This window comes from Crocuta crocuta, unplaced genomic scaffold (genome assembly GCF_008692635.1).
Source record: "Crocuta crocuta isolate KB4526 unplaced genomic scaffold, BGI_CrCroc_1.0 scaffold296, whole genome shotgun sequence".
Taxonomy (NCBI): Eukaryota; Metazoa; Chordata; class Mammalia; order Carnivora; family Hyaenidae; genus Crocuta; species Crocuta crocuta.
The window spans coordinates 1,266,515-1,283,720 of NW_027530504.1; the positions used below are offsets into that span (position 1 = coordinate 1,266,515).

Below are 17,206 nucleotides of genomic sequence, written 5' to 3' on the forward strand. Positions count from 1 at the left end.
TTGGTTAATTTCTGAACACTGAACTGACCGTGCCTTTCCAGGATAAAATTCATTTCTGGTCATGGTGTGTTATTCTTTTTATATATTGCTGGGTTTTAACTTGATGATATTTTCTTGAGGATTTTTGTGTCTCTGTTCATGAGGAATATTGGTCTGTAATTTTCTTTTTCTGTATAATCTGTATATCTGTATAATCTGTATGTAATTTCATATAAGGTAAAGCTGTCTCATAAAATGAGTTGCTGAGTGTCTCCTCCTCATGTCTGTTCTGAAAGAGGTTGAAAGATTGATGTTATTTCATTCTTAAATTTACCAGTGAAAGCTTTTAAGCCTGGCAGTTTATTTTTTGGAATGTTATAAACAAAATGTTATCAACGAAATCCCATATCCAACATCCCATATCCCCTCAGAGACAGATTTTATTGAATATTTCCATGCCCCCGCCCCAGTGTGGGTTACACATCCCTGTTTATTTTTCTTTGCATGTGCTATAAATTTTTGTTGGTAACTAGACATTTAAAATAATATACTGTCGCCACTTTTAATTTCATTTCCCTCCCTAGGGTATTTTTGTTGTTGTTGTTGCTCTTTCTTGTTTTAAAGTGATTTGCTCAGACTGAATTTGCCTCCACTATGGTTTGCTTCTGTCTCTGCTTCATTGTTTAAAATTCTCTCTCTGGGGCGCCTGGGTGGCTTAGTTGGTTGAGCATCCGACTTTGGCTTAGGTCATGATCTCGCGGTTCGTGGGTTCGAGCCCCGCGTCGGGCTCTGTGCTGACTGCCAGCTCAGAGCCTGGAGCCTGTTTCAGAGTCTGTATCTCCCTCTCTCTCTGACCCTCCCCTGCTCACGCAGTCTCTCTCTCTCTCAAATAAATAAATAAATAAATAAATAAAAAATAAAATTCTCTCTCTCTTTAGCATTGGGGTTTCTCTTGTTTCTTCATGGCTTAGGCATGGCAATGGCTAATTGCAGTCAAACACTAGTAAGGCTTCCAGCCTTGCTCGGTGGGTCTATGTGTGGGTCGGGAGCACATTCGAAGCTCAGGTGGTTTCCAGGCCTGCCACGACTGTTACTTCTGCCTGGCTTTCTCCCCTCTCCATACGTGCTCGGCCTCCCAGTCACCCAGGAACGTGTGAAGAACTTGCATCCCCTTATGGGCTGCACGTCTGTCCCTAGCCTCTAGGGATGTGTGGAGAAGTTATCAAGCCCCTCTATGACTCTCATTTCCAGGATTTCCCTGGAAGATCCCTATTAAATTTCTGGCTAATTCTCTTGTCTGCTGCTGTCCCCACCAAGACTGAAAGTTCAGCTCAGGAGAGACGCAGGCTTTTCCCGTTTGTCACTGTTTGAGTGTGGGTTTCCCGCCCTTCACTCCCAGACATGTCAGCCCCCTCTGTCAAACAAAGATGCTAGTTTCCATAGACAGCCCAGTCCAGTAGAGATACTGTGCCAAATCAAGTGGGGTGGGGAACTGGGGCGGCTCAGGAAAGAATGCCAAGGACGGCCTGAAGACTCACGTCAAGTTCAGCAGCTTTGAGAAGCTAAGCTCTTCTCACTTTTTTGTCTTTGGTTGGTTTCCAGAGACCGGAAATGGTTGTTTTGAAAACTCTGGTCTTATCATTGCTCTGTGGGGAGAGGGTGTCCACTCACTCACTTCTTCCACAGCCGGCAGCCTCCTGCCCTCACTGCTGTTGGTCTGCTCAGTTCTTCCTGCCATACAGAGCATAGAGGCTTCTCAGAAAATTTAAAAAATGTTTTCTAACGGTTTTTTTTTTTGGTATTTCCAGTGGGAGAATCAGTCTAGATATCTAGTCTGCCATACAGAAGAGTTAATACTTTATCAGTTTTTTATGACCATTAAGTGAATTTCTTTATGCAAAGAATTCAGCAAAGTGTCTGTAACACAACGGAGCTAAAAAATACGGTAGTTATAATAACGTCTGAACACTTACATTGTAGGGATTTTACACACCCTGTTTTATTTACTCTCGACTCTCATAAGAGGCAGGCGTTCTGATTTTAATATTAGGAAAAAAATATTTACTTGGCCAAGGACATGCAGGTAATAAATGGTGAGGCCAGGATCTCAATGCCAATCTACTCAATTCCAAAGCTGGCACCTTCCCCACCTTACTACACTGCTTCTATGGGAAAGGCGATTTCAGAGGGTGTAATTTTGGGGTGATCTCTAGACTACCCAGGAGACGGTAAGTAATTAAATCTATCACAGGTATCAGGTAATAATAATTGGCAGTGACCCCCATCACAGTGGGGCACACGCAGATTCCCAAAAGCAGACAGGGCTTTCGCTAAAACAAGTAACACATGATTGTGAGGCTCCTGTGTGAACCACTGAGACTGATAAGGCTTTAGGGTTCCACAGGGTATTTGCCCAAATTCCACTTAGCAGTCCATGAACAATGATATCTGAACTAATGCAACAGACCCGAAACAGCTGAACTTCATTCCATTTCCAAGCTGAGAAGTACATTTGGGTTTTAAGTAGCAAATGTTGGGGGTGTTGACTCTTTTGGTTTGAGTTTTACAAGATGCTGACATTTATTTGAGCGATTAGGAGTCCGGTCCTCTGTTCTGAATATTCAGGAACTAGATTCTAAGCTACGACAAAAGTCTTTCTGATTGGTCTTTTCCATATCCAGTTTCTTCTCACCACCGATCTGTTCTCTAATCCTTGCCTCACCAGCGTTCCCCAAACATTCTTTAATCATGTTGCTTCTGCAAAGTTTCTCACCACTTTCTATTATTCTCTTGATTCTCTACGACAGGCCTTGGTAACTGGCTGGCATTTTACCTGTAAACTAGCTCCCACAGCTCCCTGCCCCTCGTGGGCTCATTTACTCACGCTCCTTTCATTCTCTCTCCTTTCAACCTTCATTCTCACCTCCAAACCTCTCCTTATGCTTTCTCCCTGCTCGTTTTCTTCCTGCCCCTCTGCATGATCTCTCTTCCTGGGTGGGCTCTTTTCTCTCCTCACCTGCCCAAATCTTATGGGTCCTTTAACATCTATCTCCTTTCTTTTTTTTTCTTTTTTTAATATTTTAATTTATTTCTAGGAGAGAGAGAGAGAGACAGCGTGAGCAGGGGAGGGTCAGAGAGAGAGGGAGTCACAGACTGAAACAGGCTCCAGGCTCTGAGCTGGCAGTCAGCACAGAGCCCGATGCAGGGCCCGAACCCACGAACCGCGAGATCATGACCTGAGCGAAAGTCGGACGCTTAACCGACTAAGCCACCCAGGCGCCCCAACATCTACCTCCTTTCATTCAGCTAGTGGACATTTGTTCATGCCAGGAAGCGTAAGCTCCGAAGTTTGTCTCTAAGGTTCCTTTCCTCCATCTAAGTCACCCCCAAAACAAACAAAAATGTACATTTTTATCCCGCATCTTGCCTAGCCGTGGCTGCGCATTGGGGGAAATCTCATTTTTGTTCCATTAATACATCACTGTTATCCCTCTTTTGACTACCTCCCAATTTAACATAATTAGCTCTTCCCTCCCTGGAGTTATATATCTATCCTAGGCAATCTATTCTAGTTTAGAGATGGTCTCTTCTGGGCCGATGACACAGCATATGGTTATAACCAAGGAACAAATACATTTCCAGAGGAAAAACTTGATCATTATGAGTCTCATAACTGAGGTAGTCGTAAATTATGTTGCATAATGTTTTTAAAATTATAAAACTATTAATATTTGAGTGCATTAATTATTTTACTTCATGCTGTGCAGGCAGCCAAGAGATAATGGCTTCCTTTTAGCAAAGAAAAAAAAAAGCTATTCAAATGCATGGTCTGCTCTGAGCTCATATCTCATGTTTTTTCTTTGCCATCTTTTTGGTGCTCGTCACCTTCCCTGTGTTTCTGCCAGTCAGTCGTCAGTGTGGACGGGGTGAAGTGAAGGATCTCGGCACACCTATCGGTTTACCCGCCCGGTCGGCTGCCATGTCCCTGTCTCACCCTTTCCCGCACAGGAGCAGGGCAGCGGGGGAGGGAGGGGAGGGGAGGGAGGGAATGTGCTTAGAGGAGCCAAGGACATAATAAGAGAGGGAGGAACGAGCGGTGAAGAGGGACAGGGGAAACACGGGAGCTATGCCAGCATGTCTACCTGCTTTACTGGATACGAACCAGTCTGTCACCAATCCGTACTGGTCAGGACAAGGCCACGCATACATAGGAAATAAGAAATGAATGCATTCAGATGAGGATTATTTGAGAACACCTCTCCAGGAGTTTGATGGGTGAACCAAAGCGAAGGGCCTGGCAAAACTGGTGTCTTACCCACAGTGGCCGAATCTTCTATTTGCACAGATAACCACAGTTGGTTGCAAAAACCCACATTTCACCAACTACAGGTGGGCAAAGGCTTATTCCCCTTTCAAAATATCTTAGTCGATGGCATATATAAAGATGTACACTATTGTTCTTGCATCCCCAGGGACTGGAAAATTCCGTAGAAACAACTTTGCTTTCGATAAGTCAGTGGACTTTCAGTTAGTCTTATCTGACTGTGCCCTAGAGAAACAAGAAACCAAACAACATTTTTGGCTGGTTATAGAGACGTCTGAACTGGGATACAAGAGGAAGGAAGACCATGTCGTTTCTACAGAGGCGAACTGCCCAGGGAAATAAAAGTAGTTACACCCTTTCAGCAATCTGCTTCTTCTTACCCAAAACATAAATCTCACTGTTGACGACGGCCGTGCTGAATCGGTACTTCGAGAACTTCATGGGCGCCCGCTCTGTCCACTGGTCTTGGCTGGGGTCATACCGCAGGAGTCGGTTGCTTAGTCGGTCCGGTTCTTCATCAGGAAGATCCACCTGTGTGAAACAGGCCAGCCAATGAGATAACACACCATTTAGAAACCTGTGTGAGCACACGAGTGCAATTAATCGAAGCAGACAGCCAAGGAGATGAATAGAAGTTAGCTGTGACTCACACTCACACACACACCGGATCCTGTGACTTGGGGTGAAGAGGGCTCCGTCAATGTCAGAGGAACTTCTATTCTGTAGGAGTGGAGCTAGGGCATCGGGTTACAGCAAACCGTCTGTGATCTCAGCAATGAGACAGGACAGCACTTTTTAGAAATGAAGGGAATGCAGAGACTTAAAATTGAAACCAAATATTCTTGAACAGTATTTAAAGTGCAATTTTACTTCAGCAAACTTTATTGTGCTAGGGTTTAATAATATTTGCAAGAGACGATCTTTAATAATTCATAAGGCATTCTTCTTCGTTTGTCTAATCCAAATGGAACAAAATATGAAAACGTTTTAGTGTTTTGGTAATTAGAGTATTTTTACACTATAAGTATGACCTATATGGGAATGGTCTAAACTCAATTTTTAAGATTTATGGGTTCATAGAAGTTATTTGCAATTATCTTAATGTATTTATTTACATACATTTTTAATGACTAGAAACAGTAAGAATTGAATTGTTTATTCTTAGACACAAGAATGTGGCTTTCCCTAATCATAAACTTCAGGTGAAGTGATGGGTTTTGTCTTCAATGTGTCAAGAACTTTTATGGCCTGGGTGTAAGAATGCTTAGATGGCTTTTGTTTTGGATGCAGGTGTTTGACACAGAAATAATTGCCATACTTATGAAAGTTGTAATTAATTTAATTACTTTAAATCCACCAGGGTTTACGATCACTGCAATGCAATCACAAACGCATGTTAGCTTGCAATTTAATGCACTGTATTAGGTATGGGCCAGCAAGTGCTTTTGTTATACAGTAAATGTTCACGTGCCCTCTGTAAAGACATTACACAGCAAGCCATACTGACTTTACTGTGTTAATTTTCCTTCTCATTGTTAAGTATGTGATCTTTATTTTAGTGGAAAGAAAACCAAAGGAAAGCTTCTATGCCATGAACTATCAAAAGGATCACTCTGAACTACACGTAATCAGTCAGGTCTCAGCTATGAGCTGTGATTAAGTCTGTACTGCTTCTTGATGCACAGGACACAGCTCACAAGGCATTAAATGGGTTTTAAAAACACAGGTATGATACACGGCAAAACTCAAGCTCGGGAAATGAATGCAGAAAGCGTCAGTGTGATCACAAAACGCATTTCCAAACCCAGAAATCAGAGAGGCCAAAAGAAGTTGACATTTTGTCCCGAGGATGGACAGCGGGCTGCGGAGAGGGGTTTTTACGAGGAGGACCGGCAGGCGGGGGCAGAAGGCAGCTACTGCTGTGCGAGCTCGAGGCACCGGGAGGCCCAGCCAGGGACAGAAGGAAGGGCTGCTGTGGTCACACTCTACTGACTTTGCGGTCTCGGCTTTGCCATCCCCGGGCAGGGCTTTGGTGCGAACGGTGGTTATCTGGTTCCTCTACCAGCTGGTGCCCGGCTAAGGCAGGAAGTGTCTGCAGTTACAGCACACTCCAGTGGCAGCGAGCGTACCATCACAGGTCGGGTATTCTGGTTTCCCGTCGGAGTAAGAACTTTAAATGCACAAAAGTCCTAAGAGTGACTGGCCTCCGCTCCCACAATGGCTAAGCAGGCAGAGGCACCATGAGGTTCTGGTCTCCCTGCCTCTTGCTTAGATGCTCCCTATAGATAATTCCGCAGCATAAGCATCTTTCATAATTAGCAAGAATGGGCAGGATTATAAAGAGCGGAGCATGAATATGGAATGAAGTCATATCTATGAATAACACCCTTTCAAATTCATTTTCCCAAACTGCTTCAACACGTTACCCTCTTAAGTTTAATATTCTACAAGATCAAAGGCCTTTTACCCAAACGTAAGTCAAGCTCGCTTAGTCAGCACAGCAGCCAGAGGCAGCGCAGCCATGCCAGTTAGGGGTGTGGGAGAGTTCTTAACCTGAGGGGTCCAGCCTCCGATCGCGTAAAGGCTATTATTCACGGTGACTACGGCGTGGCATGCCAGCTGCAGCGGGAGGGGAGACACTCTTCTCCAACTGTCCCGCTCTGCGCAGTACTTGTCAACACAGTTTGTGATGAGATACTGGTTTTTAACCTTCATCTGTCCCCCCAGGACATAGAGGTCATTGCCAACACAGCCCAGAGCGTACAGCTCTCGATATTCAGCTGTGCACAGCTTCTCCCAAAACTGGTTTCCTCTGTTGTGATACCTGCCAATTAGGAGAGAGAACCCACAATTAGCGCTCGCTGGGACCCAGCTTATCCCAGAAACATACCTGAGCTTCTTTTCCAGCTACAAACAACATGATGTGGGCCCTCCGGTTGGTGTGAGGAAATCACATTCATCTAAGATAGTAACACCGGTTTGGGCTTCTTTTTCTGGCAAAGGTTGACTATAATGTGCATAGAAATAATTAACCATATCTCTCTGCTGCAGATTATTTTTGTAGTTGCTATTATTAGTTATTAATTTAATTTAAATTCAAGCTGGTTGACAGTGTAGTCTTGGCTCCAGGAGTAGAATTTTAGAAAATATACTGACAAAGTATAGGCTCTCCAGGACTCACTTTCATTTCCTCGTTCTGGGAAAGCAAATCAAGAATAGGAAATCTTGCAGCAAATCCTTTGTAATTTTACTATCAAGGAGGGGTAAGTAAAAATGAAAGATGCCCAAACATTAAGGCTAAGGTCTGTGGAGTAGAAGTCTCAACTTTAATTCCACATCAAAGGAGGCAGCTTTCTGGCAAACTCGAAATATCTCGATTCAGAGATTTTTAACGGGACAACGTGTGCAGTGGAGAGTTTTAAGGGTTCTTCTAGTTCCGACTGGCCGAGAACAGAGTCAAGAGCAGGTGCCCAATAACATTTAGCATCTACTTTAATGCTCTGGGTATGGTAATTTCCGTCTTTTCTTCCACGAGTAAGCGTATCAGTCTGAAAAGGGTTTGGGGAGGTAGGGACACTGGTATATTGGTTTCTCAATACCTCCCAGAGTCCAACACTTTGATTGTGTGTGTGTGTGTGCGCGCACACACACACATATTATGCAGTCTCTAAATATACGATCTCATGGGTGTCCTTTGTCTTGCCTCTTTACGAGTATATCAGAACTAAAAAATGGAGTTTGGGTGTACTGAGACATGGTTTAAGAAAATAGGCCAAGGGGCGCCTGGGTGGCTCAGTCGGTTCAGCGTCCGACTTTGGCTCAGGTCATGATCTCATGGTTCGTGGGTTCGAGCCCCATGTCGGGCTCTGTGCTGACAGCTCAGAGCCTGGAGCTGCTTCAGATTCTGTGTCTCCCTCTCTCTCTGACCCTCTCCGGCTTATGCTGTCTCTCTCTCTCTCTCTCAGAAATAAATAAAACTTTAAAAAAAAAAAAAAAAGAAAGAAAGAAAATAGGCCAAGAATGAAATACGTCCCATGAGGGTAGGGAAGTACACATTTGCTGGGCAAGCCTGCTAATCTGATTTTTTGTTTTAACACTTTAAAGTGAAAATGGGGAGGAGAAAAGGAACAGATAAAACTATAAAACATACGCTTCAGAGAAACGGATAGGACATAAAAAGAAAATAGTGATGGAAGAGGTTCAGCATTCTCAGAGGCTGACAGTGTGAACACGGCACTTAGATCCTCAGCTCTAATATACTGAAGTATGAGGGAGAGTTAAAGGAGATGGAAAGGTAGACCTTTTTCTTTTCTTTTTAAAGAAATGACCCACTAGAGGCGTCTTGGCAGTTCAGTCGGTTAAACGTCCGATGCTTAATTTTGGCTCAGCTCATGATCTTATGGTTCATGAGATCAAGCCCTGAATCGGGCTCTGTGCTGACAGTGCAGAGCCTGCTTGGGGTTCTCTCTCTCCCTCTCTGTCTCTGCCCTTCCCCGCTTGTTCTCTGTCTCTCTCAAAATAAGTAAATATACTTAAAAAAAAAATAACAACGGGACTGCGGACTGTCCTGATGAGGAAGAAAAGCAGCAGTCTGAAGAACCCGAGCTTCCTGTACCAGCGGCTGTCCGACCAAACGCGGGGCACGGAGGGGTCGGACATCCCAGATTGGGAGTCTCTACCTGATGATTTTGAGGAAGACTGTTCTTGCTGCCCAGGGACGTGTGTGGCCCCCACGGGCAGAGGGCCAGGTCTCTCACCCAGGGCTCTGCACTCCCTTCCCTATCACTGCTAGGGGGGATGATGGTGAAAAAGGGACAGACCTACAGTTTAAAAGCAACAGTGGAGTGTTAACAGATCACAGAAAAATAACAGGCCTCTTAATTCTTTCTCCCAACCTCACCATCAAGAGGAACTTTTCTCATGGAAAAGTCTGAACAAACCCTCGCAAGAGGGAGGTGAGGGGGGAGGGCGCCGAAGGAGAGCTTTACTACCCAGTATTTATTCTAGGTGCACATTTCTCACTTACCCAGTTAACTGAAGGCCTCAATGCTCACTGAATACTTGCTAAATAAATAGTAAAGAGATGTATCCTCCTCACATACAAGACCTGGATAATATGCTACTGCTTACAGAGACTCATTCCGCTTATGATTCTAGGATTTGAAGCATTCTTAGGCCACAAACATTTTGCACTACTGGAGACACAGGAAAGATCTACAAATTAGGGATACAGAATGAAAACTGACAGAGAATTAGTAATTTTGGGTTCAGAAAAAAATTACTTATTACTCTGAATTATGAACTAAAAGATCAGCTGAAAGGAATCAGTATTAATAAACTTTTCTTCTTGTTAAGTTATATCAACAAGCTCTTCAAAACCTAATCAATCACACACTTTCTTCTTTTTAGGTTTGTTATTTATTTTTGAGAGAGGGAGAGAGAGAGAGAGAGACAGAGAGGGAGGAAGAAAGAATCCAAAGCAGACTCCAAACTGTCAGCACAGAGCCTGATGTGGGGCTAGAACCCACAAACCACGAGATCATGACTGAGCTGAAGGCAGACACTTAGCCAACTGAGCCACCCAGGAGCCCTTCAATTGCACCCTTTCTTATGGGTCAGTAATGAAAGCAAAGCATGAAAATAGACAGTGGAATCATAATATACACATGTTCACCTTACGGGAATCCAACCACATGCTCTTAACAAATAAAAGGAGAAAAATAATTTTATACTGGGTGACTTTGTTATGAATTTTATATATATGTATGTAAAATATGTAATTATGGGGTAATTTTGACAACACGTAATTTAAGACAGGATCCCTCTTTGGGGAGTATTTCCTTCTACTGTTGCTAGAGCCGAGATAATTAAAGCACGATAATTAAAACCAATTCACAACTGTTTGCTAGACACAAACCTGTAGATTTCCACATTCTTGCTCTTTTGTCTAGAAAGCTTGGAGGCGCTTGCCTCTCCGGCCACGATTATAGTGTTGTTCTCTGTGACGACGCCAGCACACACGGTCCCCAAGCCCTCTCCATACTTGGGAGACGAGATGAAGTAGGTCTTCCGTGAAGCGGGGTCGTAACAAAAACTGGCATCCCCGTAGTTCCTGTGTCTTGACCTGATTCCTGAAGAATTGTTGCCGATGCAGAGCAAGAGACTGGTGGTCTCCATGCCGTAGCGGAGATTTAGGGACTGCTGCCGGGGGGTCTTGATGGCTTTGAACGCGTTCTGAATTATGTCAATGCAAGCTGCATCGCACAGAAGCATCGTGTTCCTTTTCAGGGCTTGTCTTAGAAAAGCAGGATTTATAAGCTCCAGCCTGACTTGCTTCAGAAGCTCGACAAGGTGCTCTGTGCGTGACTCTTGGTCGTGGTTCACCCATCTGAGGACCAAGTCCAGAATGCTCTCCTCCCTGGATATGTTTAGGTCGTCTGACTTAATGAGCGTCAGAAATTGGTGTGCTTCAACTTCTAATATTTCTTCGTGTAAGCTCACCTCGGCAAAGTGCTGATATAAATATTTCTTCGATTGATCAGATAAATCTTCAGCTCCAATCTGCTTTGCGAAATAATAGATGCCTACACAGTTCGAGGCATCCATGTGGTCCATCATGTATTTCTGACACACACTAAAGATGTCTTCCATCTGCATAAAATAGGCAGCCATCGCTACCGTCTGAACATTGGCATTACTGATCTCCAAAGCTGCATTGTACATGTAGTTCAAGATCACCGACACGCTTTCCGCTGTGGTGTCATAAAGTATGACTTCCCTTTGAGAACATTCGAGTAGTCCACAGGTGAACATGGCTTTGAAATACGGACTGAAGGCAGCCAGGACCAGCCTGTGGCAAGGAAATTTCTCCCCTTCTGCTATGAGTACTACGTCAATCATTTCCGCTAATTCTTTCATGTTCTTAACTTTATTCAGTAAATTCAAGCTATGTTGGTATTTTTCTCTTCCCTCAGCCTTGCACTCCATGATGCACTTTTCAATGTTTCTAGGTAAGTCTTCTTTAAATGTAGCTTGATTCTTGGGGGGCTATTTGCGTGTCTGATGAGTCAAAAAGCAACAGGGATGTCCTGAGGGAGAGGGAAGAATCCGTTTTCTGGTAAGAAAAAAATTCTCTGTAATTTAAATATGGAGAATGAGGACTAAGAATTATTTATAAATCAGTATTATCCATTCCAAATGGGGTAGTTTAAGACAACCACCTTTGTATCTAAAAATAAAGCCATGGATTGTATAAACAGTGAATTATTAACTACTAACAACATAAACGTAATCAGCAGCAGAGATTTTTCTAGGAGGGCTGGAAAGTCCTCCGTTCCAAGGTGAATGGAGAGAGCTGATAAGACGCATGTTTTCGAATACATTTCCAGTTACCAAATACAGTTGGCCGGCCAACAAAGGAGGCAGGGGCCTGAGGTAATCTTCTCTCCAAGGAGATGCGTCACGAAAATGTTATGTGCACCCTCCCAAAGAAATGCACCCCAACATTTACTGGCCATAAAGCCATACAGGATGGCCAAGAAAAAAAAAAACCATTAAAATTCTGTGCAAACTTTGGCGATGGGGCAGATCGCTCAAAACAGTGCTTTGCAAAGCGCAACCCAATGTCTGCTGACCTGAGAATTTACAACACTTGAAATGGACAACGGACTCATCCCAAACTTAGAAAGGACCCCAAAGCCAGCCTGCTTCTCTGTTCCCACTCCATGCTCACCTACTTCATCATGGCATAGATGGGCTCCCCTCTGCCCTTAAAAAGCACTGGCCTAATTAGAAGTGTCTTTAAGCTGGTCGTCTGTCTTCTTGCCCAGAGGAATGGGAACAGGGTATTTCGAGGGAGTTAACTAGCTGTTTGGTTTTAAGGAAGGGCATCCTAGAGTCAGCATCCCTCACGTGAAGAGCAGACCTCCTGGGCCCGTCACCCTCTGGAGCTCTTACTTGGCTCTATATACGTTGTAAGCAATACGAACGAACAGAGGCAGAAACGTCAGTGCTAGGAGTGGAGAGAGGAAGGGAGGTGATTATTTCAATCATGGGAAAGCATAATTTGTCAGCTGCAAAGGCTGTAAATTTTCTACATTTCTGTAATTCTATCCAATCTCGATGAGATTTCTCCACCCCCATTCTCGCTGTGTCTCGAGGAGAAATGGCACTTTTTTTCCAGTGTTGAATGAAAGTTCATTTCAGGAAACAAGTGTTAGGCATGACAGGAATGTTTAAGTATATAATCGCAACTCCAAGACCGAAAAGTCACCGTGCTGGGGTGTGTGGAATTATAACCACCAGCCAATCTAAGAGACTTACAGACCTGAAATAGGAATAAAACCCTCTTTGCCAGATTTCCCAGCATTAATGGTTCAGCTTTATTTCCATGAAAGCTTAAGACTTTCTTCGTGAGGGCTTGCAGGTTAAAAGTGAACTTTTGCTTTTTACCTTCACTTGTTTTCCATTTTACAAAGAGAATCCAATTCTCGGTAATCGAGAGGCCCTCCCATTTCTGAGCTCTCCTACAACACATTATGGGGAGCCCAAATCATATTACGTGGGCTTCCTTGTACATAAACATATCAGTCAGCTTTATAGATGACAGCTGTTACTCTGAGCTGAAACCCAGAAAAGTTTCCTCATGAGGAGATAAGTATCAGAAAATTTCTCCTATTCCGTTTGTACTGATACATAAGAATCGCTCACAGGATAATCGATACCAGGGCTGCAAAGCCAAGAGCAGTTTCCTGATAGGGTCGCTAGATCCAGTATAATGCGGGCGGTTCAGACGCGAGTCCCTAAAGTGTTGACCTTGATGCTGCTGGGAACCCAAACATTAGGAGGACAACCCTAGGGTTGTGTATCCCAAACCACCCTGTAGAGCTTGGAGGCGTGCGGCTACCTTAATAAACACACAGGCAGCCTTAGTTTCAGAGAGGGTTAAAAAACGGACTAACTAGTACAGTACGTTTGTTTTCTTTATAAACATAGTAGTAGCTTATAAACGAGTTTACAGCAGACGGTGCTGGGCTCCGCGCAGCAACCAGCCCGCCTCCTCCTGGAGCCGAAGGGGCCGGGCCGCTGTGACTGGTGCAGGGAAGAGGGCCCAGAATACAGAGCGACGGGCTGGCGACAGGCTTTACGTCTGCACTTTTCAGGTTTCACTGACAATTTCCTCTACCGTTGAAGCCAGTGGGAATCGGGACTGCTGGAACGGACGCTCAGGGGTCCTTACGGTGTAAGTGGCAGGTGCAGAAATATCGAGAAAAGGTTGTCTAAGGTACTTGCAATTGTGTATTTTGTAAAATTTCACTTTTGTTGGATTCTTAGTGTGTTCTACGATTACACTGTCAAGTAAAAGAAACATGGAAACTTCTAGCTGTCTTGATTTCTTCTTGATAGAAGGCAACTATCACTACGTCACTCTTCTGAGTTTACCTCTTCTCATTAATGGCCACAACATGTTACGGGTGCAGGAATGGAAGCCTGAACCCAGTTCCATCTAACTCCAAAGTCTGCACTCTTACCCCTTCCCTCTCGTGCAAGTGCCAGTGCAGGCAAAGTAAGTATTTCAGGCTCCCATAGGCTCTAGGGCTTCCGGCCTAACAACTCAACTCTGCCATTGTAATGCAAAAGCAGCCACAAACAATACAGAAACAAATGAGCGTGGCTGTGTGCCAGTGAAATGTTTCAGGGCTACTGAAACTTGAATTTCATATATTTTCATGTGTCATGAAACATTCTTCTGATTTTAAAAAAAAATTTTAATGCTTATTTATTTTTGAGAGATAGAGACAGAGCACGGGTGGGGAAGGGACAGAGAGAGAGAGGGAGACACAGAATCAGAAACAGGCTCCAGGCTCTGAGCTGTCAGCACAGAGCCCGACGCGGGGCTCCAACTCGGGAATGACGAGATCATGACCTAGGCTGAAGTCAGACGCTCAACCGACTGAACCACCCAGGCGCCCCAACGTTCTTCTGATAATTAAAAGCTACTTAAAATTATAAAACCCATTCTTAGCTTATGGGCTATAAGAAAACAGGCCACAGGTCAACGGCCCCCACTCTACCGTTATAAATAAATCCGTTTTCTAGATCATGAGTAGGACAGTGCCCCAACTGGGTGCTGATCTCCACTTCTCTGCTTAAACCCAGCTGAGCAGTTCTAAGAAGCGTAATGGTCAGATCCCTATTTCAAAATGATCATCTGCTTGTCCCCTAAGGTTCCCAGACAGAAATCAATTTCTTGTATAAATACTTTATTTGGGTGCGGCCTGTCTTCCCCAAACATTGGCTTCAACAACAACAACAACAACAACAACAAACACTTTTAAAACAAAAGTAACTCTTACAAACATTACAAAGAAACATTTATGGATTTTTTAGATACATGTAAATATTTCAGTATCCCCTCCTTCCACTTGCCTTTTATACACCTCCTGAAATATACTCTAAATTTCTATGGATTTGTAGACCAAATGAACTTGCTAATGGAAATCCTGAAAAACACCCAAGCAGTTAAGCTCACCACCAGCCTTCAAAGACGTTCTCAGTGTTGTTTCCTGCATGTACATGGTGCAGAGAGGATACTGGCATTGCACTGAGATGGCTTTGAACTGAGACCAGTCCTGGCTTTGCATCTGTTTAGTTACTTCCTTGCTATAATCCTAAAATTATTTCACCTTTGAAAACCTTGGTTTGTTCATCTGTATAATGGGTATAAGGTCTACAAATAAGGTAGTTAGGTTAGTTCTTGGCATCCAAGGGCTCAAGAAATGGAAATCACCATTATTTTACGGTAGTGTAGCCAAGTGTGGCTGGAAACGTGGGCTGTGGCTGGGTTACTGAGGCCTGGGTCTGAATGCCTGCTCTACCATCTAGCAACATGAGCAAGTTTCTGAGCCTCGCTCAGTCTTCTAACTGGAGATTAGTGTTGAGAATTATACAATGGTTGGGAGAATTAAATAAGGTCATGCATGTATAACACGTAATTTGCTTGGTAAAATCGGTACGATAAAGCTGAAGCAGGATACACCTGTAGAAATAATTTCTAATAATAACGATGTTTGGGTCCATACGCAAACTGCTTGCGGGCACAGACACAGCTCATAAATAAAAGGGAGCTGACAGCAACTTTTTCTTTTAATGAGGAGAGAGGGCATTCTCCTTTCATCAGCAAAATAAAACTGTATAAATGTTCTCAATGATATCAATGGGAAGTTATTCTCTGCTCCAATTTATAGAAGACAGAACTGGTACATTTATATTAATAGTACCCATAATAATAGAGAAAAAATGAGTAGCAAAGATAAATACAAATCACAAGAATAAAGCCTAATTACTCTGCAAATCCAAAATGCAGTTACACCCATGTCCAGTATATTTGAGTTTTGAGAGATAGACTGCTACAAATTTTAACGCGAAATAAAAATGTTAATTTAAGCTGCCAGTGCTTTGCTTTTATAATGTTTAATTTTATACTCTTTACATTTTCTGTTCCTAAATCACAAGTGATACATGACCTTGCTTCCATGTGCTGAAGTCTAAACTAGTTTAAATTTCATAGCAGCACTGCTTGAAATGGCAAACATTTGGAAATAACCGGAATATGAGAACGGCAGCATATTCACTCAACAGAATACTGCACCGTATAAACAGAGAATGAATTAGAGCTACATGTTTCAACACGAGTGACTCTCCCAAATATTGTAGTGTATACAAAAGACTGCAGAAGAATAGAATACATCCCACTGAAATCATGTTTAAAAGAGTAAATACAGACGATATAGTCTGCAAGAGAAATATAAACAATTGGTAAATCTGGGAAAGGGTATATGGGAGGCTTTTTTCCATTCTTAGAACTTTTCTGTGAGCTTGGAGTTACAGCAAAATAAAACGTTAAAAACGTTATATACATACCGCTGTAGTGGGCTATAAAGACATGAAGGGTAATTGTAAAAAACACCAAATTCGGGAGGGGGCTGCCTTCAGGAAGTGAGAGGGAGGGGATACAAATTGTGGAACTGCACTTATCGAGGTGAGCACTGCCTACTGGATGAAACTGTCCGATCACTCAGCTGTACACCTGCAACTACTCTAACATTGGATGTCAAATATACTGCCATAACAAGGATGAAAAAAATTTATCCTGAGCTTATTTTCGCCACCACCACCACCACCCCTCTTCAAACATTATGAGGCCCTTCGCAATCTGGCCTCTCTCAACCTTTCCTGCCTCATACTTTGCCATCTTCTAGGAGTACTGAACCCCTGACAATTCTGCTGCACACAAACGCCTTCACACACGTTGTTCTGTCTGGAATATCCTTCTCCCCTTTCCCCCTGTTCTACCTGAAAAACACAAGTAGATCTTCAAAACTTAGCTCAGGGCCACCTGGGGGGTTCAGTCGGTTGGGCGTCCGACTCCGGTTCAGGTCATGATCTCGCGGTTTGTGGGTTCGAGCCCCGCGTCGGGCTCTGTGCTGACAGCCCAGAGCCTGGAGCCTGCTTCCGATTCTCTGTCTCCCTCTCTCTCTTCCCCTCCCCTGCTCACTCTATCTCAGAAGTAAATAAAACATTAAAAAAAAAAATTAAAAAAAAAACCTTAGCTCATATATCACTTCTTTTGTGAGGCCTTCTCTGCCCTTCCTTGCTTGTACCTTGAACTTAATGATTCTGCAACTGAACCGTGTTACTGCAATTTATTTATGCAATTGCCTGCCTCCCCTTTCAATGACAAGCACATTGAGGTTGGGGGGGGGCTCATGTTTTAATCATTTCCATATTCTTAACATCTGTCCGTGATGATGCCTGGTACATGAGAGTTGCTCAGTTCACGTCTCTGCAATTTTGTGAATGTTTTGCTTAGTCCTAAATTATAAGTTCATGATAACCTTTTTT

The 17,206-nt window shown here is 43.4% G+C and overlaps 1 protein-coding gene across 1 annotated transcript in view; it reads right to left on the reverse strand.

Moving 5' to 3' along the window:
* KBTBD12 (kelch repeat and BTB domain containing 12) overlaps positions 1 to 11,290 on the reverse strand; it is a 53,020-nt gene extending 41,730 nt beyond the window's left edge. Inside the window, exons 1-3 of the mRNA XM_077766861.1 lie at positions 10,221 to 11,290; positions 6,857 to 7,127; positions 4,684 to 4,834 (exon numbers count right to left, since the gene is read on the reverse strand). Of these exons, the coding sequence (XP_077622987.1) occupies positions 4,684 to 4,834; positions 6,857 to 7,127; positions 10,221 to 11,290 (1,492 nt within the window). The remainder of the gene's footprint in view (positions 1 to 4,683; positions 4,835 to 6,856; positions 7,128 to 10,220) is intronic.
* Between the last annotated feature and the right edge of the window lie 5,916 nt (positions 11,291 to 17,206).